Source organism: Melozone crissalis, unplaced genomic scaffold (genome assembly GCF_028551555.1).
Source record: "Melozone crissalis strain CALT ecotype California unplaced genomic scaffold, PUWL_Pcris_2 ptg000019l_1, whole genome shotgun sequence".
Lineage (NCBI taxonomy): Eukaryota > Metazoa > Chordata > Aves > Passeriformes > Passerellidae > Melozone > Melozone crissalis.
This window is the reverse complement of record NW_026535797.1, coordinates 2,412,096-2,438,618: the sequence shown is the minus strand read 5'-3', so window position 1 is coordinate 2,438,618 and position 26,523 is coordinate 2,412,096. Positions and strand designations below refer to the sequence as shown.

The 26,523-nt window shown below is 43.9% G+C and overlaps 1 protein-coding gene across 2 annotated transcripts in view; it reads left to right on the top strand.

The window, feature by feature from the left end:
- The window catches only part of DOCK1 (dedicator of cytokinesis 1), a 277,154-nt gene that overhangs the window by 173,639 nt on the left and 76,992 nt on the right, over window positions 1–26,523 (top strand). For both annotated transcript variants that reach the window (XM_054276537.1, XM_054276536.1), the window contains exons 30-31: window positions 23,933–24,011; window positions 24,475–24,575. In XM_054276537.1, coding sequence (XP_054132512.1) covers window positions 23,933–24,011; window positions 24,475–24,575 — 180 coding nt within the window. The remainder of the gene's footprint in view (window positions 1–23,932; window positions 24,012–24,474; window positions 24,576–26,523) is intronic.

Genomic DNA, 26,523 nt, shown 5'->3' with positions numbered 1-26,523 from the left:
AAGCAGTGGGGCCTGGGTGCTCCTTGAAGGACCCACTCTTGGTCCTTCTGGAATGTCTCTTGAGCAATAGATATGGAATACAGCATGGAATTACAGGATCCCATGCTGGAAGGGCATCTCAAGGATCATCTGGTGCTGTGTTCCTTGGGAAGAGCATAGAGAAAAGCTCAGGAAGGGAGTTTGGTTCTCCTTGGAGAGCCGTGCTCAGCTCTGCTGTGATTGTCTCTTGAGAGGATTCTCATTCTGCATGGAATCATGGAACCACAGGATGGTTCTTCCCATTCTACCCCAGCCTTGGCAGGGACACCTCCCACTGTCCCAGGATGCTCCAGTGTCCAGCCTGGCCTTGGGCACTGCCAGGGATCCAGGGGCAGCCACAGCTGCTCTGGGCACCTGTGCCAGGACTGCCCACCCTCTCAGGGAACAATTCCTAATTCCCAAAATCCCATCCAGCCCTGCCCTCTGGCACTGGGAGCCATTCTTCCTTGTCCTATCACTCCAGTTCCTGGTGAATTGTCCCCCTCCAGTTTCCCTGGAGCCCCTGTAGTTCCTGGAAGGCGCTGGGAGGTTTCTACACCGCCTTTTCTTCTCCAGGCTGACCAATCCCAACTCTCCCAGCCGGTCTCCATGCTGGAGGAGCTCCATACCCTGTATCACCTTTGTGCCCTTCTGGGAACTTCCTCCAGCAGTTCCATGCCCTCCTTATGTTGAGGGCACCACACCTGTCCCCAGTACTCCAGATGGGAATCCATTGCTTCATTTTTCCTGTTTTCATTTACTATTTTCTGACGTAGCCTAATGAAAAAAATGCACCATTGTAGTAAACTCTTGCCTCTTGATTGCAGAGGGTGAAAATCCCCCTCTCTGCTTTGCTGCTCACAACTCAGGTTTAACAAACAGGAACCCAAACAAGGATTATAAAACCTGAGGGAGCTGTGGGATGGTCACCAACCAGTCATGGGTGAGGCAGGGTTTGAAATTCCCTGTATTTATCTTTAAAGGGCCCTTGCACTCTTTGCTGTGTGTTCTGGGTGGTCTGTAGGCTCACCCAGGGCTTGTCTGACACCACTGGAAGGAGGCAGTTGGCTTAATTAAAGCTGATCGACGTTTTTACAGCTTCCTATATTTTAGTTTCTGCCAAGACAACTGACAACAAGGAATGAGGAATTTATGAAGGAATCATGAAAAATTTATGCTGGCATATGAGATTTATTCATCCAGCATAGAAAGTGTGCTTTAAATCCTGACGACAGAGCTGCTAATAGGACATTTGGAGATAGACTAAAACTGTTGATTGTTTTGTGTGGTTGTGCAGATTCCATGCTGGATTTCCATCCTGTGCTGTGCTGGGAGGGACCATAAAGATGATCTTGTTCCACCCCCTGCCATGGGCAGGGACACTTCCCACTATCCCAGGCTGCTCCAGCCTGGCCTTGGGCACTGCCAGGGATCCAGGGGCAGCCACAGCTGCTCTGGGCACCTGTGCCAGGGCCTGCCCACCCTCACAGGGAATAATTTCTCCCCAAAATCCCATAGAAATCTACTTTCCTTCTTCTTAGTGCCATTTTCCTTTGTCCCATCAAAGCAGCAGTTCTTGGATTTCTAGCTTAGAACTGAGTTTGTTGCTCTGTTAGTCAGGATGTCAAACTTATTTTGCATTACTCAAAACTCATGGAATAAAACACCTTATAAGAAAGCTGGAATATTGCCAATGACAAATTTACATCAAATCCTTCAATATTAGATCTTTAAAAAAACCCCAAAACCTCAACCCAACACTCACGTGCATTTCTGGAAAAAATAAAAATTGGTTTAGATATTTACTTTTTAAGCTTTGCTGAGCACTTTCTGGATATTATCTTCACAAAGCAGAACTCGGTGTGTGGACGTACGAGTCCACAGGGAAAATAACAGCATTTTCCTCAGTCTCATTTCAGCTCGACTGTTGCATTAATTTCCTTTATAACTTCTGACATCTGTAGCATGAATTGCTAATTTGTTTGGTCTGAAAGTTGGTAGGAAATAAGGACTCCAGTGAAGCCAGAGTGCAAAACCACTGTTGCATTCAGCGTTTTTTGCTGTGCTTCTCCTGATGTGACCCACTCCTCCATTTTGTGCTTAACCTGGATTTGATTGAAATTTGTAAACTTTGCCCGTACATGGAGTTTTGTATCAGAGCTCGCTGTTCTCTCTGCTGTAAAATATCTAATCCCTTCTACTTACATGTTTCTGTGAAAGCTGTTCCCTTGTTCTGACATGGAAATCCTCCCTGTACGAGTGTGATGGATGGAACGCAGCGCTCGCCTTGATTTAACGTGGGGAGAGCTTTGTTAGAGCTGATAAATAGAAAGGGGTTGATTTAAGGCACCCTGGAGTGGGTTTTGGGCAGAGATGTGGGTGTGGGATGAGCAGAACAGCTCCAAGACTCCCTGATCATGGAAATTAATCTCCAGATCTGGGGAAGCTCAGCTGAGTCTGTCAGAGATGTCCCACAGCAAGCACATGGGGTGAGATAACGATGCACCACAATTAACCTGAGATGGGCAGCTTCAGATGAGACAAAGCTGACTGGCACCTGAGGTTTTTTCAAGTTTTTCCGCTCATTCAGTTGAAAATCCAGAAGGGCTGGATTGTATTTTGTGGATAGATATGATAAATACAAATAAATGCTGGTAAAGCTTGGTGGGTACCAAGGGCAGGTTCTTGTGCAGTGGAAGAGATTGATTGAGTTAAGGAAGAGGACAGCAGGGGGGAATGGCCTTAAGCTGTAGAAAGGCAGGATAAGGTGGGATATTGGACAGGAATTGTTCCCTGGGAGGGTGGGGAGGGGCTGGGATGGAATTCCCAGAGAAGCTGCCCATGGATCCCTGGCAGTGCCCAAGGCCAGGCTGGACACTGGGGCTGGAGCACCTGGGACAGGGGAAGGTGTCCCTGCCATGGCTGGGGTGGGATGGGATGATCCCTGAAGTCCCTTCCCCCCCAAACCAATGTGGGATTCTGTGGTTCTGTGATTCTCAGGAAAAGCTGAAGGTTCTGTTTCCTCCATCTGGTTTGTGGGAGATTTTCATGGCGCTGTAGATGTGGCAGTTGTGCATGCTCAGGAAGGATAAAGCCACAGAGTCCAAGAATTTCAGTTTAGGTTGGAAAAGCCCTTCAGGACCATCAAGTCCAATTCCCCCAGCATTGCCAAGGCCACCAGGTGCCACATCCACTCAGCTCTTAAATCCCTCCCTGAGCAGCCGTGCCAGGGCTGGACAACCCTTTCAGGGGAGAAATTTTCCCAGAAATCCACCCTGCCCCTCCTCTGGTGCACCTTGAGGCCATTTCCCATTGTCCGACCTTGTCCTGTCTATGTACTCAAAGAGTTACCACCAGCTCATTTCCAGCTGTGTCAATAAATGAAATTGCAGTGATAAGGAACCAGTTTGCTTTAGGGTTTTAGGGTTTTTTTGCCTCCTCTCCAATGTTCTTTAATAATAAATGAATTCTCTCCATGCAGTGAATAAGCCTGTTTGGGATGTAAGTACTGCAATGCATCTTACAGAGCCAGGGCTGGATTTGGGAATGCTGCAGGTTCTGTCAGGAGCTTTAGGCTGCAGAGCAACAATCCTGAAAATGTCTTTTTTAAAATAAAAAAAGGAGATTTACATGGTTTGGTTTCTTTATGCTTTGAGAGAAAATTAGCATGTAAAGGTTTAATCTTGTGTTAGTCTCTGGTTTTATATCACTAAGTTTGGTGCATCAATTAGGAAATTCAGGGTGAAGGATGCACTTAGGATGCACCAACAGCAGAAAAAGAGGTTTTCTTGTGCTGGTCTCTGTTTGTCCACTGGAACACAGTGATAGCCATTTCAGTGTGGTACTGATCTGATCATTGTGTGGATCTAAATTTCCCTACACAAATTCTTCAGATGTCACTGAGAATAATTTGACTTTTGTTGGGTTTTTTGCTTGTTTGTTTATTTCACATTTTTTTAGGTAGTTTTTTTCTGGTTTATTTTTTCTTTGTTGTTTTCCCCCCTTTCTGGATATTGATTAATTGCTTGTGGTTTGATTAATATAAATATATAAATATATTTATATTAATAAATAAATACATAATATATGTATTTATTTATTCTCTGAGTGCTGCATTTCAGCTGTTGAGTGCATGAGCAAACTGCTCATGGTACAGCCATAGAATCCCAGCATGGTTTGGGTTGGAAGGACCTTAAATCCCATCTCAGGTCAGCCCCTGCCATGGGCTGGGACACTTCCACTATCCCAGGTTGTTCAACAGCCCATCCAAGCTGTGATCCAACAAGGATCCTAATTTTTTATTAACTTTTATAACACACAAAAGAAGAAAAAAATTAAGAATTAAATCTTGGTCACCCATTTTTTTCCCCTCCATGGCAAATTTTTCTTAGACTAATATCTTTGTGTTGGTTACACAGACTTAAATTTCAAACTTAAATTTATGAGATGTTGTTACCCTATCATGTAAATCTTTTAATCTGCAGTTAATAGGATAATTAAAATGTCATGTTTATGAAAATAACTTTTTTTTCTGGCTGGGATATTCTGCAATTCACTTACCAGCACTGGGTTTCCAGGTGAACATTGTGTCCTTGAGATCTCTTTGACTGCATTAACATTTTCTTTGTCCATTGCCAGCCCACAAAACATTAAACATTCCCATTTTTCCCTGAGCCATAAATCCCCTGGCTCTGGGAGTGCTGTTGGGATGGGGGAAGTGCTGAGGCTGCTGAGCTGCCCTGGAGCAGAGCAGGGGACAGGGGGGGACACAAAGTGCGGCTCCTCCCCTCAATCCAGCAGCAGCACCTGGGCTCTGCACTTTGGTTATTCACACCTGAGTCAGGGCAGCTCAGAGAGTGAAAGGAAAGAGGAAATGAAAGCCCAGGTTTTGAAAAGAGTAAATGGAATTTGTGCTCAGTATCCTACTCTATGGATCATTAGAGGGGGAAAAAAATGTGGTTTTTCCTTTTTCCTTGCCCTGTGAAAAGCTTTTTGCACAAGTTATTTTTATCCTATTTTAAATTTATTTCCCAGATACAGAGGTAACATGGCACAAGTGAATAATTTCATGCTTTTTTCTCTTTTATCAGTAACTCAGTGTAAATACTTCCCTTTCTTTTTGTAATGAGATTTTGGTGAGTTATACTGATGTGAAAGAAATCTAAAAAGCAGCACAAAATTCTGCTGAAAAAGTTTAAAAAGAAAAAAGAAGCAACAACTTGTAAAACTTGCTCATCCCTGCAAGAATTTATGTCTGCACGTACCTGAGCCAGTATTCAGGAGCTTTGCTTGAAGCCTGGCAAGGAATCCAATAGAAATGCAGGAAAACTTCTCAAGAAATCAAATTCTGCCATGCAAATTCACTGGGTTAAGAAGAACGTGATTTGTGAAGGTTTTAAATTTTAACTCTTTTTTTTTCTCTTTTTTTTTTTTTTTTTTTAGTTTCTCGTTCCATTTGGGAGGCTGAGTTATAGGAAGGCTGAGAAAGGGACAGATTTAATGTCAGAATTGAGGTGTTTCAAGGCACAAACGTGGAGAATTGATAGTGCAGGTGTCAGGAGGGATGCCAGCAGTAAAGCCACGGTGGTGTCAAGCCAGCAGCCAAGGTTTGAAATGTGGTGCAGCTCATTTTGGGGTGTGCTGCAGGCTCTGACAGACACAGGCTTCCAGAAAATGGCCATAAATTGTCCACACAGATGTTGCCTTTGGGCCCAGGGGCTGCTGCAAGGGGATGTGATGTGATAAATGCTGAAAAAGGGGTTTGTAGCTCCAATTGAGGGCTCTGCAGGAGATCAGAGGGGTTTTCTTGGCAGGGGTGGGGTCAGTGCCCATCCTGGAGCACAGGAGAGCAGGGTGGGAGATCCTTCTGCGTGCAAATTGGGTGAAAATGAGATTTCCTGATAGTATTGAGGTTCAGGGAAGAATTTGCTGGTCCTTAAATCTCCCTGACAGGGTGGGACTGGGCTCTGCTCTCGGGGAACAGGATGGGACAAGAGGAAATGGCCTCAGACTGTTCCAGAGGAGGGTCAGGTTGGATATTTGGGAAAATTTCTTCACAGAAAGGGTTGTGAAGTGTTGGAACAAGGTGTGGAGGGCAGTGCTGGAGTCCCCATCCCTGGAGGGAGTTCTGAGCCCTCTGGATGTGGCACCTGGGGATAGTGGTGACCATGGTGGTGCTGGTGATGGGTGGGCTTGATGATCTCAGAGGATTTTTGCATCCATATCAATGGTGATTCCATGATTCAGGGCTTAGTCAGGCTGCAGTTTTGATTCTTTTAATTAGCATTTCCATTTTACAGCAGTCTTTGAACTGATTCCGAGGCTGTGGCAGAGAGCTGGGAGTGAGCTTGGTGTAAACCCCAACCTAAGGTTCAAGAAATCAGTGATTTCTTTATCAGGAATTCAGAATGTGGCTTTCCATTTTCTATGAATTTTAATCTATAACGTTCTAATGACCTTTTTCAAGAACATTTTATTATGGTGCCTCATTTATCTTGCTAAAAGATATTTTTATTTTTTATGTGATGTTAAAAGTCACACATAAATTTGATCTTCCATTCACAGTCCACTTACTTAACTGGGTGTTTGATTTAAAGGTACTTCTGGCTTGAAAACGATTTAAAGGTACTTTTGGCTTGAATTCAGGTAACTTCAAATATTTTTTGAGGTAATTATCACACAAATATCAATGGCAAATGGGCCAAATATGATCTTGTGGGTAAGAATATATTTATAGAATTTTATTCCTGCATTTTATGCTGAAAAATCATCCATTGTATTTGTTACTCGAGCAACTGGGCATTGTGGGAAGATTAAACTTTGCCAACTTTTTCAGCTCTTTTTTGCTAAAGGGCCATTGTCAAAGATGCTTTGTTTGCCATAAAGAAAGATTTGTAGTGACAGTTTTATATAACAACAATAATATTAATTTGAATTATTTTTGGAAGAATCTCGGAGCAGCTGGGGAAGATCATCTGCATTATGTTGACCTTACAGATGTTCGAGTTGATTCATGGAGGAATGAAGTAATTTGCCTGTGCCCATGCAGTGAACAACCAGCAGTGAAGAATAGGAGTCAGCTCATAGATTATTTTCACATGGAATGTTCAGCTCCATTTTGATAATTTGTCCATTTTTCCTAGGAATATTAACCCATATCTCTGCTGAAATAGCCCAGTTCACATCTGAGGCGTAAAAGCTGAAAAAATATTTAAAATTCTATGCAAAATTAAGGAAGGTTATTGTAATGCTTAGTTTTTTAAGGTCAGCAAAGGTGGGGGCAAATACTTGCCCCAGAGAAGCCACAGGCTTGTGAATTTTTGGGGAGTTTAACCTTGGTGGTCATGGAATTGTCAGAGAATTATGGAATGATTTGGGCTGGAAGGGATCATCCCATCCCACCCCAGCCGTGGCAGGGACACCTCCCACTGTCCCAATGTCCAGCCTGGCCTTGGGCACTGCCAGGGATCCAGGGGCAGCCACAGCTGCTCTGGGCTCTCAGTTCCTCCCCAATATCCCATCCATCCCTGCCCTCTGGAAGTGGCAAACCATTCTTATAAACAATAGATTACAAGGCATAAAAATCTGTGGGTAAAGCTCTGCAGAGGCTCCTTTTCCTGAGGAAGTGCTTCTGGAATAAAGAAACCCCAGTGGATCCCATCCCCTGGCACAGCTGGAGAGCTACCCTTCCCCTGCCTCTCCATGAAGGAGATGTGCACTGAAATTATTTGGGGTTTTTTCAAATCTAAACTATAAATGTGTAAAATGATCACAGTGTGCCTCCCTGCAAGAACCCACATCCAACTGGAAAACGCCAGCCACAGAGGCTTGAAGAGAAGAGCAGAAGAAGCTTGACTCTGTAACATTTATTTCAAATTAATTTTCTGCCGTCCAGCTCCAGCAGTTCATTTTTCCTACTGAATGGGATCTAATAAGACCTAATAGGTGATAAATCAGTTTCCCAGTTTTGGGCATTAAGGAACTGCAGTGCTGTGTTCTGCTAGAGCAGGAAGGTCTCCAGCTCTCTGTTCCACAACAAGCAGGGCATTAAATAGTCTTAAATCATCAGCCTGTCCTTTCCTCAGCTCCAGGACCATTCCTGAGGCTGGGGAATTTCACAATGAGGGATCATTCTTTATGGCAAACTCTGTAGCTGCGAGCAAAGCAATTTAAAAAACACTTTAGGAGAGTGGTTCCTACAGCCTGCTCCTGTTACAAATCACTCGGCCTCGGTGTTTACAAAATCTGCAGTTTAACTAATACAGATGGGTTATCAAATTATCCTGATGGAAACAGATAGAGAGGTTGTTTCCTGTCAACAGTTCCATTAGGAACTAACAACAAAATGGGATTATTTACTCAGCATCTATTCATTCCCACTAATTTGGCACAGCGTTATTAGCACTGAAGCTTTACATGCAAAACACTGCAATTCTTGGGGTAATTTGATAATGCAAGACACGTTCCTGATCCATCATTTCATAGGATGGGCCCTATAAACCTGTGTTTTAACAACCAATCCTTACCCAGCTCTTCCATGGCAAAGCTCATCCATCCCAATTAGGAGCAGCACCAGCTCTGGAGAAGGTTTAGATGAGCCTGGGGTTTATTGTCCTTGGGTCTCTAACCCACACTCCAAAGGATTTATTGTTCCAAGGGCTCTTTTTTTCCCAGATTTAAATCTGAGCAAGGCTTTAGGAAGGCTCAGAGGTGCTGCAGCTCACAGCAAAGGGGTTCACCAGATCAGCTGGTTAAAAAAACTGGGCTACCTCAGTTGGTTTAAGTCACACAAACCCAACTGAGCTCATTTTCCCTGAATCCAGGGGGGCTGTTTGCACAAAGTCCTTTTTTGCAGCAATATTTGGGAAGTGAGAGCCTCCAGCAGAAAGATGGGGATCAGGAATGATCAGTGTTCAGCCCAGAGAGGAGAAGGCTCTGGGGAGACCCTAGAGCCAATTCTGGACCCTAAAGGGGCTCCAGGGGAGCTCGGAGAGGGACTGGGGACAAGGGATGGAGGGACAGGACACAGGGAGTGGCTCCCAGTGCCAGAGGGCAGGGATGGATGGGAGATTGGGAATTGGGAATTGTTCCCTGGCAGGGTGGGCAGGCCCTGGCACAGGTGCCCAGAGCAGCCGTGGCTGCCCCTGGATCCCTGGCACTGTCCAAGGCCAGGCTGCAGCCACTGGGACAGTGGAAGGTGTCCCTGCCCATGGCAGGGGTGGAATGGGAAGATCTTTAAAGTCCCTTCCAGCCCAAACCAGTCTGGAATTCCGTGGTTTATGGAATTCCTTCCTTGCATGTGGGACGTGTCAGCCCAGGCCCAGCAGGTTTTGGGTGATGTTCCCCTGGGATGAGGAGCTTCCCACGTGTTTGTCCTGCCCTCCTGCTCCTGAGTCAGATAATTCTCTCTGGGCAGGGATGTGTCCATTGACTGCCCTGCACATAAAAGCAGAAAATATTGGATTCAGCTGGAGAGGAGGAAGGGAAGCACAGCTTTGCTTCTCACCCTGATCGATCCCACTCTTGTGGGTGCTGAGACTTCTTAAAGAAGAAAATGAAGTTTCAGTTGTTGTCAGAGGCAGCAGTGAAATTACCTTTGCAGTTCCAGCTGAATGAACCAGGTTTTATTTATTCTCTAAAACCAAGCAGAAGATAAAACACTCACACCCTGTATTTTGTTTGTACATCATCATAGCAGCATTTTCCTGCTCGAGGATTAACACCAATTGTGCTCGGATTTGTTATTTACAGGTTTTACCTCGGGGCACCTTGCCTTTATTGAGTAGGAAAATCAAAAATTGCCCTTGCATGACATAAAGGCAGAGATTTAACATGGGAGGTCACTGGCTGCTCAGTGGCACCTTCTGATGTACTAAGTGGGGTCAGCACAAAACGTTTCTGTCTCAAAGACATTCAACACCCTGTGAGTTCCGGCTCTGCCAGACCTCTGCCCCTGCTGCTGGGGCATCCCCCACCCACTGCAAGAGGGGCTGGAGGGTGTCCAGGGCAGGGAATGGAGCTGGGCAGGGGCTGCAGAATCCCTGAGGAGCTGGGCAGGGGCTGGAGAATCCCTGAGGAGCTGGGCAGGGGCTGCAGAATCCCTGAGGAGCTGGGCAGGGGCTGAGCCTGGGGCAAAGGAGGCTCAGGGGCCCTTGTGGCTCCGCACAGCTCCATGGAAAGGTTTGTCCAGGCCTGGCACAGCTGCCCAGGGCAGTGCTGGAGTCCCCATCCTGGAGGGATTTAAAATCCATGTGGATGTGGCACTTGGGGACATGGGGCAGTGGTGGCCTCGGCAGTGTTGAACTCGATGATCTTGGGGGTTTCCCAACACAAATCATTCCATGGTTTTCTGTTAATCTTTGCTGCATTTCCCTGGCCCCATGCAGGGCTGGAGCAGGTGGAGTAGGTCAGAGATTATCAATAGAATAATGGAATTTTTCAGGTCAGAAAAGCCCTCCAAGACCACTGAGTCCAACCATTGCCAGCACTGCCAAGGCCACCACTACCCCTTGTCCCCAAGTGCCACATCCCATTGACTGAGTGCTGTTGTCATTAATTTAGGCTAAGCAAGGTGCTGAACTACTGGTCTGAGTTCCAAACCTCTGTAACTGTGTTTTAAAGGAATTCTGAAAGAAACCAAGTAACTCTCCCCAATTTCTTGTGCTGTCCAAAGCAGCTTCAAAAAAAAAAAAAATCTGTGTTTGTCACAACCTGAAATTCCCTAGCAGGAGTCAATTTAAACAGCTGTGACCACCCTGTAATTATGATTTGTCACAGACTAATATTTACTTTTTTCATTCATTTAAAACCCCATTTGTTTTACTGTGTACAAATTAAGAACAAAGTGTCACGTTGGTCCCTGAATGCATAATTGCAATTAAGGTGGTGTCTTGCAGAAATAATACATGGAGGGTTAATTTGGACCACGAGCTGGTTTTAATTCTGCCTTTGTGTTTCTCTACAAGTGAATTATCCTAGGGTGGCACAGAGAAAATCACAGTTATTTGTAGCTGGGCTGTAACGTTGTGGTTTTAATGGGAGTATTTTTAATGAGGACTTGTAGCCTGAATTGTCGATGAAAAGCAGATTAGTTGTTTGCTCATTCCATGAGAGGTGAGAGGCTCTGAGCAGGGTTTGTGGCCCCAGTTGGGAACTTTCCTGAAGGAAATTAGGCAATTTCTGATGAAAATGTCAACACATGAAAAGTTCAGTCACAGAAGGACTCTGCACAAGTCTCTGTTTCTCCCTTTTTAGTGACATTTGGCTCTTAAACATTTAATGATGCATTGAGAATAAAAATATTATATATAAAAATATTACATATTTTGTAATGAATTACAAATGTGAGTGACTGTGACCTAAATGAACACACTCCCTATTACAGGAACAGCATTGAGTGGTGCCATCATTTAATTCTCTCTTATGTCTTGGACTAAATCACAATTTTTGAAGCTGATTTACACCATTAAATCCTGTGTGTGGGGTAGAAAAGCATCTAACTGAAATAATAAAGTGAGAATTTCCCAATTTTAATACTGCAAAATTAATAATAAGGTAGATATATGTTTTTTAAAAAAACCACAAACCTTTTACTATTTTCCCCAGTAAAAGTTAAATGACTCAAACTAAACATCAAGGGGGAGAGGCAATTATTTCTTTAAAAGTGAGAGAAAAAGGAGGAAGGTCTTAAAATATGCAGGGGAAAAAAATCTTTATCTCAGATGACACTTTTAGGAAAAGAAAGTAAAAAAATTGAAATCTTTTGCAATAATTTATGAAACTCTTATTGCATGTTTTCTTTGAAAGTACTGTTTTTAACTGAAAATAATTCCTGAGTTTCTCAATCCCTAGTTCTTCAGCAGTGACTCTCAAACCTCTTTGGCCTCTGGGTGTGATCCAAAGCCAAAGCTTTTTGTGTGGCTGCTGTAACACTGAAGCTTTGGATTGTAACACCATAAATCATATCCCAGGTTTGTGCTGCCACATTCAGTATCCTTTGGGATCCATTTTCAGGGATCAATGTCTGGATATTGCTGATGGTAAAGATGAAATTACTTAAAATCTGGACAACCTGTGTGTGCCATTCTGCTTTTAATTTCTCTGGAAAAAATCCAGGAAATGGAGCTTTTTACCTTGTATAAACCTTTGATCCTATTGATCATTGCTGGCCTAGATCACTCCTGGCTGCTGCCAGCCTTTCCATAATTTCTGCTGCAGATGGAGCTGAAAACTCTGGCAAATCTGCTCTGCACAAGCATCAATATCCATTGGAAAAGCAGATTTTTGCTTGCCCTTCGTGGGTCATTGGATGCCAGAATCCCTCTGCATCCCAATGTTAGTCCCTGCATCCCTCTCGCCTCATTCCGAGCTTTGTTAGGCCCAGCTTTGCTGATGTCCTGAGTTTTTAGTTTCCAGGCAGAGCTGCCCATCCCACATGGGTGCTCAAACATCACCCAAGGCAGGGATGAAGGAATTGGGAATTGTTTCAGTCCTGGAATGGTGAGTTTGGAGCAGCCTGGGCTGTGGAACGTGTCCCTGCCCATGGAATGGGATGATCTTTATGGTCCCAACCCAACCCATTCTGGGATTCTCTAATGCAATCCCATAAAATGAGGATGGCTTTAGGTGTTACTCCATACACAAGCATTGGGTGAAAAGAATCAACCTGAGCATTTGCTTTGATTGTGTTTTATGGGTGAGAAAATCTCCTATCAGGACTAATCTAAATTTTCCCCCACTTAGGTTTTTTTGCTTCTCTGAGCCCATCAGATAATTGCAGTCTACTCCCAGAGAAGCTGCTGGCTTTCAGAGCCACTGGCATTATAAATCTTCTATCTAGAGAGAGCCAAACTGTGTAATTCAGGCCAGGGAAGAAGAAAAAAGGAGCAGAAATGGTGCAGAAATGCTATCTGGGCTTTGTACCCAAATCTACTTTGCCCCAGTGGCGCAGAACCAGGCCAGGGGCATTGATGGTTGTGAAGGAACTGTCTGGTTGTCTGGTCCTTGTGAGCTCAGGAGTATTTTCCACATGGGAATTCACTTCCCTGGCACTGCACCCTCCTGTGAGCCCTGTGGGATTGCTGGTGGTGTCCAGCTCCCAAATTCCAAGGAAATAAGCCTTGCACAGTTTTGGAGATTCTCTTATTGCTGTGTCCATAGTAAAGCAAACTTTTCCATGGCTCTGCCTTGGGAAAGGGAGGGTTCACCCAAGGGCAGGTTATTGCACTGTCTCAAACTCACCTGTCAGAAATCCAATTTTAGCCCTGTGGTGCTCCAAAGCACTGTTTGTATTTCAATAGCCACAGAATCTCCTGTAGTTCAACAATTGTTTGGCCATGCAGCATCATTTAGTAGCTTAAAGAGCTTTCTTGGGATTAACAGAGGGAGTGAAGTTGAGCTATTGCATAAAAGGAATCACAGAGACCCTGATTTCAGAGGATGCCTGAATGGTTTGGCTTGGGAGGGACTTTAAAGCCCATCCAGATCCCCCCCTGCCATGGCAGGGCCACCTTGCGCTGTCCCAGGCTGTTCCCAGCCCTGTCCAACCCAGCCTTGGACACTTGCAGGGATCCAGGAGCAGGGAAGCATTTACATCCCCAATTCTATTTCATTGCTTGTTTGATATAAACCACTTTTTATCCCAGCCTTTGTCCCATTGACACACTTGGCTGTGTTTTTGTGACCCTGACTGTGTTTGCCTCTTGGGCTTTGATTTCACCAGGCAGAAGCTAATCCCCAGCTGGGACATTCTGGGCAGGATTGGCATGTCCAGGGCAGCACTGAATCCTGCCTGGAGCCCAGCAGAGGCTGCAGTGCAGTGTGATGGTGCTCACAGGGGTCCCAGGATGAGGGAAGGGATGAGGATCTGACTCCATGTTTCACAAGGCTGATTGATTATTTTATGATATATATTATATTAAAACTGTACTAAAAGAATAGAAGAAAGGATTTCCTCAGAAGGCTGGCTAAGAATAGAATAGCAAAGAATGATAACAAAGGTTTGTGGCTTGGACTCTGTCCGAGCCAGCTGGCTGTGATTGGCCATTAATTAGAAACAACCACACCAGACCAATCCCAGCTGCACCTGTTGCATTCCACAGCAGCAGATAACCATTGTTTGCATTTTGTTCCTGAGGCCTCCCAGCTTCTCAGGAGGAAAAATCCTAAGGAAAGGATTTTCCATAAAATGTGTTTGTGACAGTGCAGCCCCCACACCTTGCTGTGATCCCTGCAGAAAGGCTGCAGGGGATCTGTTTGTGAGGTTGGCAGTGCCCCTGTGCTGCCCTGCAGAACAGAAAAACCCACATTGTAAATGGCATTGTGTGCCCTGCCAGGCTGATTTTTGTGCTGGGACTGTTTGTGGGGTGTGCAGGGTGATTAACCCTTCCCACAGAGCCAGAAATCCTGCTCAGAGCCACTGGTGGGCTGGGCTCCTGTGCTGGGGGCTCCTGTGACTGGCAGGTGTTGCAGCATCCTAATGAAGCATTTATTGCACTCCACAGATATCAGGCAGGGTGCTGAGGGTACCCTGGGAGAGCAGCAAAGTAAGGATCTTGTGCAGGGGTTGGTCAGGCAGGGTGCTGAGGGAGCTCTGGGAAGATTCCTTTTATGCAATAGTTTAATTTCACTCCCTCTGTTAATCCCAAGAAAGTTCTTTAAGCTACTAAACGATGCTGCATAGCCAAACAATTGTTGAACTACAGGAGATTCTGTGGCTATTGAAATACAAACAGTGCTTTGGAGCACCACAGGGCTAAAATTGGATTTCTGACAGGTGAGTTTGAGACAGTGCAATAACCTGCCCTTGGGTGAACCCTCCCCTTCCCAAGGCAGAGCCATGGAAAAGTTTGCTTCGATGTGGACACAGCAATAAGAGAATTTCCAAAACTGTGCAAAGGAGGGATCTTGTGCAGGGGTCGATCAGACAGGGTGCTGAGGGAGCCCTGGGAGAGCCGCAGAGCAGGATCCTGTGCAGGGTTGATCAGACAGGGTGCTGAGGGAGCTCTGGAAGAGCAGGATCCTGTGCAGGGTTGATCAGACAGGGTGCTGAGGGAGCTCTGGAAGAGCAGGATCCTGTGCAGGGTTGATCAGACAGGGTGCTGAGGGAGCTCTGGAAGAGCAGGATCCTGTGCAGGGTTGGCAGCTGGGTGAGGTGGGCAGGAGGGCACAGGAGCAGGCATAGCTCTTGTCTTGCTTGGCTCCCTCCTTCACACAGCCCAGTGCCTCCCTGAAACCTTCTGTGTCACTTTAATATCTGAGAGCCCCCCTTTGGGTCAAGCACAGGCTTACCCAAAGCTGCAGCAGGATGGTGTTTCACTTTGCAGCATTAGTGTTCCCTTCTCAGAGCTGTCAGCAGCCGTGGCACAGCCCTGCAGAGCAGCTGCTGCAGTTTATCCCGCTCATCTCTTACAAGAAATCACATTTTAACCTCTTCCCAGGGAGTCTCTGCTTGCTGGGGAGATGGACTCAGTTGTGTGAAGGTTCAGCTCTTCTGGGCACTGCCTCTGTGCTTGTGATTGCTTGGGTTGGAAAAGAAAAGTCATAGTAAGGCATTGGGATAATTGAGCTCCCATGGAAACTTTCTGCCATCAAAATGAGCTTCACATTTTGGGGGAAACTTCAGCAAATGGAATTTCTGAACAACCTGATTGGTGACCCCAGCACTGAAGAGGTGATAACCCAACCTTTGCAGATTGCTTTCTTTTTCCTCATTGCTGTTCTCTGGTGGAATTTGATAAATTAAGTACCTGCAGGAAAAAAGGGAGATTCTTTTCCAAGCAACATCAGGACATTTGTTTAGCCAGGTGCAATTGTCTTCCCAGTTGATGGCAAGATGGATGAGAATGCCAAATAATTTGAAATGTAGCAGATCAATTCTATTGATTTATCCATAAGTAGCTAAAGTGGCCTTAATCACCTGCAGTATCCATGGAAATGGGGAAGGAGCAGAGGCCAGTGCTGGCAGCACAGAGCAAGGGAGGTTCCCCTGCTGCAAACCCTGAGGCACTGTCAAATATCTAAAAACACTTTGCCAAATTCAGCCAGAACTTCCATGCTTTGCAGGAAAATTTGCCTGTCATGGCCTTTCCCAACCTTTCCATGAATTACTTCTCTTGTAGTTACTTCTCTTTCTGGACTGACTGTTTGTGTGAAAAGCAGTGCAACAGGGGAAAAAAAAACCAAAAAAAACCAACAAACTTCCTCTGTATTGATTTTTACCTCTGCAAAAAGTGGTTGGATTCCTTTGTGAAATCAAGTCAAAAGAAGAACTGAGGTGAAAAGCTGGGTGGTGAGGCCCTGGCACAGAGCAGCTCCAAGGCCAGGCTGCAGCGCCTGGGACAGTAGCAGGTGTCCCTGCCATGGCAGGGTGGCACTGGGTGAGCTTTAAGGTCCCTTCCCACCCAAATCCTTCTGGAATTCTCTGATCTTTGCAAGGGAAATGTGATGATTTCAGTTCCTAGCAAAGGCTTTCTGCATTTTACTGAGCATTGCACTACAATGAAATGCTTGTTTAATAACTCACCTGATGGCACAGATCCCTTCCAGCAGCACTCCAACAAATTACATTTGTTTGAAATTACAAGCTCTGCTGGGAGTTTTTGCCAGCTGCCACAATAGAAAGTCTCTTGGAATTCAGCAAGTCTGTCTCCTTTAGAATAATAACTTTGGAGTAGAGGAATCTCTGTCCACTTGCAAGAGATGCTACTTTGCCAGCATTGTAGCCTTAGCTAAAACCTCCTAAATTAAATTGTCTGCTAGTGTTTCCATTAGAAAACGTAATCTCCAAGCTTTTATTGCTCTGCCATGAAATTCTCCGGGTGCTAAAATTGAGTATGGACAGTTCTATCCATGGAGATAAAATTCCAGGAGGCAAAGTTGCTTTGGGGAAGAGGACAGAAGGCTAAAACCTCTTCTTTCCTGCACTCAAAGTCATCCAAAACCCACAGCTGAGACCTCAGACACGTAGACAAGGCAGGAGCAGAGTGAGGGCAGTCAGATCCATGGCTATCCAAGCAGATCCAACCCTTGGAGAGGCTCAAACCCCACCTGGCCACAGCCCTGAGCTGTGCCACAGAGGCACCTTGGCCACAGAGCCCCTGGTGCCTGCTGGCTGTTGGTAGTCAGCCCACAAGTTTGTCCTTCAGCGTTTGTAACTCAGTTATTTTTCATTCATCTGTCCCCTTTGTTTCAGAGGGCACCAGCCCGGAATACAAATGAGAGGAGAGCTATCAGTGATTAGAGATAATGTGCTAAAGCTGGGGCTGAAATATTTGTTAGAAAATAGGTTAATAAAGTGACATGGAGCACCTGTGCTGCTGTGGAGCAGGAATTATGAGGAGATTATGCTAATGTGGGTATTTAGTAGCAAGTCTTCTTTGGGATTACTCTCTGCTATTATCATGCTCAGCCAAGGAATTGTAATTCAAAAGGCAGCAAATGATCAAGGATTTAGGTTTTATTCCTTTTTTTTTAAGTTTTGACTGCTCTTTAGCCTGCTGAATTAGAGGATGTTGCAAGGAATCTTTTAAACACTTTTTAAATGTTCTTGAAGAGAGAAGTGGAATGGGCAGGGATGTGTAAATGTACAGAAGTGTTGAATTAAATTAATTGGTTAGTGGTGAGCAGCTGGTAGGCCTGGAGGTGCAAAGGCAGGTGAGGAGGGAGAGAAAAAGAACAAAATTTGGGAAAGGAGAAAACTGGGGGAGATGCAAGGGTTACCTCCAGGTTTAGCCATTGAAATGACTTTGAGTCTCCTATGGTAAGACACCCCAAATTCTAGGGGCAGTTTTGGACCTTTCTCAACCAGACAAACATGGAGGGGCTGGAGGGTGTCCAGGGAAGGAAATGGAGCTGGGAAGGGGCTGCAGAATCCCTGAGGAGCTGGGCAGGGGCTGCAGAATCCCTGAGGAGCTGGGCAGGGCCTGCAGAATCCCTGAGGAGCTGGGCAGGGGCTGCAGAATCCCTGAGGAGCTGGGAAGGGGCTGCAGAATCCCTGAGGGAGCTGGAAGGGGCTGCAGAATCCCTGAGGAGCTGGGCAGGGGCTGCAGAATCCCTGAGGAGCTGGGCAGGGCCTGCAGAATCCCTGAGGAGCTGGAAGGGGCTGCAGAATCCCTGAGGAGCTGGGCAGGGGCTGCAGAATCCCTGAGGAGCTGGGCAGGGCTCACCTGGAGCAAAGGAGGCTCAGGGGCCCTTGTGGCTCTGCACAGCTCCTGCCAGGAGGGCACAGCCGGGGGGAACAGGGACAGGAGCAGAGGGAACGGCCGCAGGCTGGGCCAGCAGAGATTTAGGTTGAATATCAGGGAAAATTTCTTTTTTTAATCCATAAATAAGAAAAAAGCTGTTTAAAACAGCAAGAGGGATGAGGGGTTTGAGGTGAGGGCTGTTCAGAGAAGGCTTTGCTGGGCTGTTGGTGCCTTCCTAAGCCTTTGCTGGGGTTTGGGTTCTCTCTGGGGTTTCCAGTCTGGGGCTGTTGTTTCCCACCCAGACAAGAGAAGAGACTCTGGCTCCCATTAGCACAGGGAATTTTCTCCCAGGGAAGCAGAGCCCAGGCATGGGGAGCATGATGATGTGCAGGAAGGCTGATCAGCTGCAATAAAGCATTCACTATCCTTCATCTAAATTAACTAAAATGACATCATAATGGTGCCTTTTAGAACCTCACTGCAAATTCCCTCTCTTTTATCAAATTATCACCTAAACCAAAATTATTTTAAGCTGTGTCTGTGTATTCTTGTTTAGATAATCATTCTGCCATTAAGGAAGTCATTTTCTCATTCTTTTTCCTTCTTTTTTTTGATGTTTGCTTAAGGAAAAATAGTGGGGAGGACATTGCTAGTTTGTATTGTTTCTTTTTCTGTCAGAAATTTTCCTGTCAGAAATCTTTTGCATAAACACTCACAGGGTAAATCCAAATCCTTGGGTACTGGAGCTAACTAAATAATGTGTCAAATGGCATAATGGTAAAAATATTTCCATTTTTGAAATATTTCTCTTTGGATTATTCCTCCAGAGCAGTGTTTCTGCAGAGGCAGTTGGATGGGTGTTACATCCCGCACCCAACTTTCCTCAGCTCCTGGAGCTCCTGCAAATACTTTGCAACAGTGTCAGAACTGAGTGAGAGAAAACAGGGCACAAAATGTTTTTAAACATGAGCAAATCAGGGCACTTGACTAATTAGGAGGGAGAAGGGCAGAAAAAAAAGTGACTGAACCTGAGAAAGGGCTAAAAAAAATGAGTTGTTTGGCACAGTGACTCCTGTTCCATTTATAAATCAAATCCCTGTGTCCCTCCTTCATTTACAGCTGCCACTGGAAGTCAGGGTTTGATGTATGTTCCCACCTCCTGGAGGCAGTGAGGTTGTTTGGAGGGAAAAAAGGACCTTTTGGAAAACTGCAGAATCCAACCATTAATTTTTGCTCTGTTTGGTGAAGCAGTCTCTACATCCACAAACCAATTAAGCACCTCTGGGCCCAGTGGAGGTGAATAATAATCAATAACAGGAACATTCCCATGAGCCAGGGGTTGAAATTGGAGTCAGTTCATGAACCAGCAGCACACTCCTGGATGGATGAACTCTCTCTGGACTGAGAGCCAGAAAGGGCAGAAATTACTGGAGGAATCAGAACTGCCTGAGGCAGGGCAAGGTGAATGGACCTGAGCTGGTCACTGAGATTGGGTCACCTGGGTTTTTGGGTTGGTTTTTCTGAGAATTTCTGCTTTTTATCACCTGTATTTCCTAATTTACCTTTGCATTGGTTTCTCCATCTCCTTTTCCCTGCCTTCTCTCACCTGAGCTCCCAGCCATAGTTTTATATCACATTCAGAAGGTGGTGGGCAATTCACTGTTCTGCTGGGTCATGGAGAGCTTAAACAGACCTGGTCAGGAAATGCATAAACAGGGATCAAATGCCAAAAATTCCTGGTGACAGAGAAAAGGTTTTGGGAACACCTTAAAGTCTCTCTCAGGGGCTCCAGGAGAGCTGGAGAGAGACTTTGGACAAGGGAGGAAAAAGGAGAAATGGCTTTAAGCTGAAAGTGGGTGGATGTAGATGGGATATTGGGAAGGAATATTTGGTTGTGAGGATGGGGAGAAGCTGGGATGGAATTCCCAGAGCAGCTGTGGCTGCCCCTGGATCCCTGGCAGTGCCCAAGGCCAGGCTGGAGCCCCCTGGGACAGTGGGAGGTGTCCCTGCCCATCATGGAAGGGGTGGGAATGGATGGGATTTAAGGTCCTTTCCAACCAAAATGATTCTGATTCTGCTCTGTGGAAGGTCTCTAAACACAGAATAAGAGGACAGTGCCTGTCTCAGGGGATCAAACTACAGCAGAAATCTCTGGATGCTCTTGGAGCCATCCCCATCCCCCCTTCCCCAGGGCTCACACAAAAACCTCCTCTGTCCAGGCTGTTGATTTTGTTCTTTGTTGGATTTTTATGCTCTTCTTTCTTCCACATATCCTGAAGTGACTTCCTTCTGTAATCATATTCCTTCTATTCCAATCACATCATAGAAAATGTTAATTTCCTGCTTTTAATTGGGTTGATAAAGTCTTTTGTCTCACAAATCTTTCCCAATACATTCGGATTAGGTTTTGTTGTCTTACATGCCAGCACAGTCCATTGTGTTGGGTTCCAGGCTCTGAACTTCTCCCTTTTTCAAAGTTTAACTTCTGTGGCTCTTCCTGACATGGATAATAAATTCTTTTGTTCATTGAAACTGAATTTCAAGAAGAGCACTTCTTTTTATGCACACGCAACTGGGAGCCAATCTTGGTTATTAATTACAGTGAGATAAGGGCTGGCACTGCAAGGGATGCTCTCCAGCTGAGAGTTTAGATTATTTATCCCTTGGCCCAGTGATGTCCAAGTCCACCTTTTATCCTTGAGAGTGTTCCAGCAGCCAGTTCCTTTCTTCTTCAGTACAGAACTGTTGCTTTTGGGTTAATTCCACTTATTCTGAAGAGCCACTTCTTGCTTCATTTTCCGTTTTCTGCAACTTTTGACAGTGAAGTTACTGACAATTGTCAGGACCTGCTTTGGAGGAGGAGGAGGAGGATTTAACACCTGGAATGATAAAGTATTTCAGCTTCCTCTTTCATTTTTTATTTGGGCATAAACCTGAACCGTTTTTATATTCATGAGTTGCGGCAACTTCCCAGGTGATAACAAAGCATTGCCCAGCTTCCAGCCAAGAATTCATCCAGCATGAGTTTTTACTGTGGAAATTCTCTCTGCAGAGTAGTGATCTGGCAATTTGCTACTTCTTCTTGTCAATATTTTAATAATTATATTTTAAACATTAACTTCATTAGATAATAAACATCTTAATTCTTCTGTTTTCTCTTGGCACTGGAGGTGCTGAAACATCCTGCAAAGTGCTGTGAGGTTTGCATGACATTTGATTTGTAAATGAAAATAGACTGTAATAATAATTGTAGTAGTGGGAGTATAATAATAATAATAATAATAATAATAATAATAATAATAATAACAATGTGATTATGATGATGTTTTGTTGACTGTCACTGGAATTTCTCCACTGACCTATGTAGGAAGTATTTTATCCAGTCACAGAAAGATTGATCAAAAATGAATTAGGACTTCAGTAATTGAAAAATCAACATGAAGTCTCTCCATCTCATCTTTGGGATATTCTTTTATGAAAAATTGAAGGAATTTGTGGCCTCCTGAACCCCCCTGATGCCCAAGGGTTGTTTAATTCCAGCTCCAGTTGAACTCATGTTCTATGCTCTCCTCCTTTTCCATTGGCAAACACAGCAGAATTTGTATTATTTATTCTTTGCTGGTATTCCCTGGAATTAATATAAAGGAAAAATGAGAGTTACAATTTAAAGAAAAAATAATGGTGTATGAAGTAATGAGATTGTGCCAAAGCTTAATTAGATGGAGCAGATTGAATACATTCCAGTGATGTCTTCAGGCAGCATCATTAAGCTGGAGGCACAATCCTGCCTGAGTTGGAACCAGGTTTATGTCCATGAGGAAGCAGCCTGGGATGGCCCCTGCACCACGTTAAATTGTGAATTTTGGGGGAAGATTTACACATCTCCTGGTATTATCAGCTAACAAAAGCACAAGGCAGAGCAGGGCTAAGAGGGGATAAAACTGGTGACTGTGTGATCACACAGATAAGCTCGATTTCAATCTTAGTTTGTGCTACAGCTCAGTAATTGAATCACAGATCTCCAATCCATTTATTTTGGAGCAGTGCAGGGTGTTCATTTGTGTGCTGGATTCAGCTCATTTATAAAATCTCTTAATGAAGTGCTTGCCCAAAACACTGACAAAGACACTGAAGGGCTGAAATTCCTCCTTGGCTGTGCTGGGTGCAAGTGCAGAGATGTCTCTGTCAGTTATAAATAATAATATTATGAAATGCATCTGTATATATATATTTGTTTGTTTGTTTGTTTGTTTGTTTATGTATATTTGCTTATGTCTTAAAAATACTTTCACATTTTAATTCTTTTTCTGTTTTCCTTTCTAAATTGAATTTTAGTTTTCCCACTTAGATCCTTTCTTTCTCCTCCATAACTCTGCCATAGGGATGATCTGACCTTACACTACAGATACATCCCTGTGGCATCAAATTTTTCCCTTTATTAATTTCTTTCAATATATAAATAAATGAACTCTCTTATTTCAATATATAAATAAATAAACTCTTTTAGCATCCTGATAAATTTATGTACATATTGAAATATTTATGAATGTATGTACATATTGATATATTTATATAAATACATCAATATGTTCATAAATAATCACTTGGCAACATATTGCCCATATATAAATATATAAATATTTATAAATAATGTCTGTTTCCATCATGTTTGATTATCTGGAGGCTTCTTTTCTCTTGGATACCAAACTTTCAGCTAAATATTAATTTTTTTTTCAGAAGAAATTGCTAACTATCTTAAATTCAGTACAACCCCTTTCTAGCTGGTTTGTTTTAATAATTCTGCCTTTTTTTTTTGTTTTTAATTAGCCAGCCTGAAGGAAAATAATATTTTTATTTGCAGCACTGAACTTTCTTTTTCAATATTGGTTTTGGGGGTGGGGAAAAGGAAAACCCAGAACATGTCAGGAGGGGTTTCCATCATTCTGGGGGACTCTGAGGAGACACAAATCTCTCCCCCAGCCTGCTCCGAGGAGCAGCTCGTTTGTCTGGGCATTAGCTGGCAGCTGCACAGCATAAATTTGGAGTTTGCAGGGGGAATCTCATGTTTGTTTTGAAAATGGAGATCAGGCTACCAAGGAATAATCAGTTTCTTTTTCAGCACCATGAATATGTAGTGCCCTACTTCTCCTGTGCCATTTGGTTTTCTCTTTCAAGCCTGTCAGGCCAACTCCTTTTGCAATTTAAGAGGTGTTTTAGAAACTCTATAAGCTGCAGCGGGTACTGAATTAGCATTTTGGAAATGGAGCAGTGAACAATGTTCTAAAGACTGTCCTTCAGCAGCATTTCTGTTGTGCCATAAGTGGAGGGGTTTTTTGTCGTGTGTTTAAAAACATGTTTTTCTTGACCTTAAAATACAACCAGTTGCACGTCTGGCTTAGACACAACACTGTGACTTTAAAAATTTCTGTCTATGTAGTGCTAATAAACTGAATTTTTAATGATCTCTTGATTATGAAAAGATATTTTAAAGACAAGTGATTTTATCCCAAACACTCCCTCTGTTTCTGCATATGCTAATTTACTTGATTAATTTGGAGAACATCTGCATAGAATTCTGTACACTTACCAGTGGTGAGATCACACTGCTTTTCAAGTATCAGCCTCAAGTTTCACTTTCCAGACAGACTCGGATTTTGTGTCTAATTGGGATGCCAAATATACAAAGGTACCCCAGAAGTGTGTAATTATGTAATTTTCTCTTGATCTTTCAGAGTCTTCCTGCGAGCAATTAATCAGTATGCAGATATGCTAAACAAAAAATTCCTTGATCAAACCAACTTTGAGTTACAGGTAAGAAAAAGCTCTTAGTTTGAATGGGATAAATGATATTAATGTAATAAATTTCTGCTCTGTGTAGTTTTGGTGGGTTTATTCATGGTTTATTCATGGCTGTGCACCCCAGTTATCCCAGTTAAGTCATTCCACGCTCAGCTGGTGTTGTGATCCATCCCTGACTTGTGGGTCTTGTCACAGAATCACAGAATCACAGCAGGGTTTGGCTTGGGATTCTGCCTGAATCATCAAAACACAAAGAATTGGGATTTGTAGCTGGGAAATATTTGTTGGAAACATAAAGGCAACGAGGAGCTGTATTAAGAATTTATCAAGAAACACCATCTCTGTGGTGTCTGTTCTTTTCTCCTTTAAATATTTATGTGCATAATTTAGAGACTTTTAAGTTGTTTTGTAGGTGTGTAGAGAAACGTTTCAAAGAATTAATGGAATTTCTTCTTGTCATTTTGGGGGCTTTCAGCTCTGGAACAACTATTTCCACCTGGCTGTTGCTTTTCTCACACAAGAATCTTTACAACTGGAGAATTTTTCAAGTGCTAAAAGAGCAAAAATCCTTAACAAGTAAGTCCTGCTCATCATCTAAATCATGGCCAAGAACTCGAGGTCTATTGCCATAATTTCAGTTTAATTTCTTTGCTAAGTCTATTCAAATTGAGATGCAATCAGGGGATAATGAAAGGTTGGGCTGAAAAACATGAATCAAGTGTTGTATGTGTTTCTGCCCTGGCCTGGAGATCTGAATTTCACCATTCATTAGGGATGAATTCAGTGTTTGCTGCTGCAGGATGCTCAGAACGTCAAGATTCTCATGTTCACATGTTATAAAACTGCATTTTGAAAGCACTTCAGCTTTGTGCTTCTTCTCATCTCATTTTAAGAGCATTTTCTGCTCTTTATTGTTGATCCCTGACTTTGTTGAGGGAGATTTGGTGCTCCAGCCTGTTCCCCTGGGCTGTCCCTGAGGGATGGGTTGGGGTGGGTGCAGCAATTTCCTCCTTCTGGGGGATCATTCCCTGTCCCCAACCACCCCACTGCCAGTCAGAGTCCCACAGCAAAGGACAGCTGTAAAAAGGGGAAAACAGCCTGGAAATGAGAGTGGAACATGAGGATTCTGTTTAAACAGAGTGATGGAAAAACCTCTAAGATCATGGAGTGCAAGGCCACCACTGCCCCAAGTCCCCCAGTGCCACATCCTTGCAGCTTTTAAATCCCTCCAGAGGTGGGAAACTCCACCTGAGCAACCAATTCCAATGCCTGACCACCCTCTGGGTGAGGGATTTTCCCCAACTCTCCATTTAACCTCCCCTGGCACAACTTGAGGCCATTTTCCCCTTGTCCTGTTGATATTTCTCCTCCCTTTTATTGGTGTTCCACCGTAGTGACCTTATTATTACTGAACTAAACACCAGGCTCTGAAAAGAGCCAGTGTGGTGATTTCAGACAGAGTGTGCGGATTCTTTTTCTATTTGGGAAGAGCAGCTGGAAAAGCCAGGTGTTCCCACAGCCAGTGAGGTCACAAAAATGGGGAATTTCCAAGCTGTGATTCCCTGAACAAGCAGAGCTCAGGCTTCTGGTGTGTACATTGAATAAAATGTGTCTATATAGAGAAATAAAATGCATTTTGTATCCCTTCACCTTCCCAATCCAGGCCTTTATTATAAGAGAACTCCCAGAGTTCATCACTACTGCAGTGATTTGGTTTTAAAGGCTTTTTGCTCATGTGGCTTTTGACCAGAAAATTCAGGAAGGGCTCCACATCCCATCCCTTTTTATGGGAGCCAAGTTCTGCCCTGCAAACTCCACCACTCCCTCCTGAGTTTTGAGGTGTTTCCTTTGGAAGCTCTGCTCTACCTGAGCCTTGAAAGAGAATTTTAAAGCACTTTAGGATCTGCCCTACCTGGGACTCGTGGGGCTTCCTTGATGAAACAGGAATATTTACAAGTTCAGTGGAAAAGTGGTGTCAAGCAGAGCTCAAGGTTTGGGGCTTGTGCTATAAATACCATAAATAACATTATAGATAAAGGGTTTTTTACAGAAATTGAGCTGGTTTTGCAGAGCCAGGTGTATTTTATTTAATGAAATTGCGCTGGTATTGTAAAGGCAGGTGTATTTTATTTAGGAAATTGAGATGGTTTTGCAGGTAAATTTGATTTAATTAAATTTAGAATCCCTTTGCTCTCTCTGCCCAGCACCTACAAGAGCATTTTAGTCCAGCTCAGACTCCTGACCTGAACAAAGAGCCAAAAGCTGAGCTGGAATTAGGCTGGAAATTGCTGTCAAATACATTTGTGGGCTGATAATTCCTCTTTATCAGGATGAGAACCACAGGCACAAATTTTCTTGGAGTGATTTCTATAATAAACAGAGCAGTTTATCTCACTGAAGGAATTCAAGGAAACAACAGGCATTTCTCACTGCTAATATAAGTAAATAAATTAAGTAATTTGAAGTGGTTGCTTAATAAAGTTTGCAAAATTGTAAATCTTTGTTTATAATGAATCTGCAAATT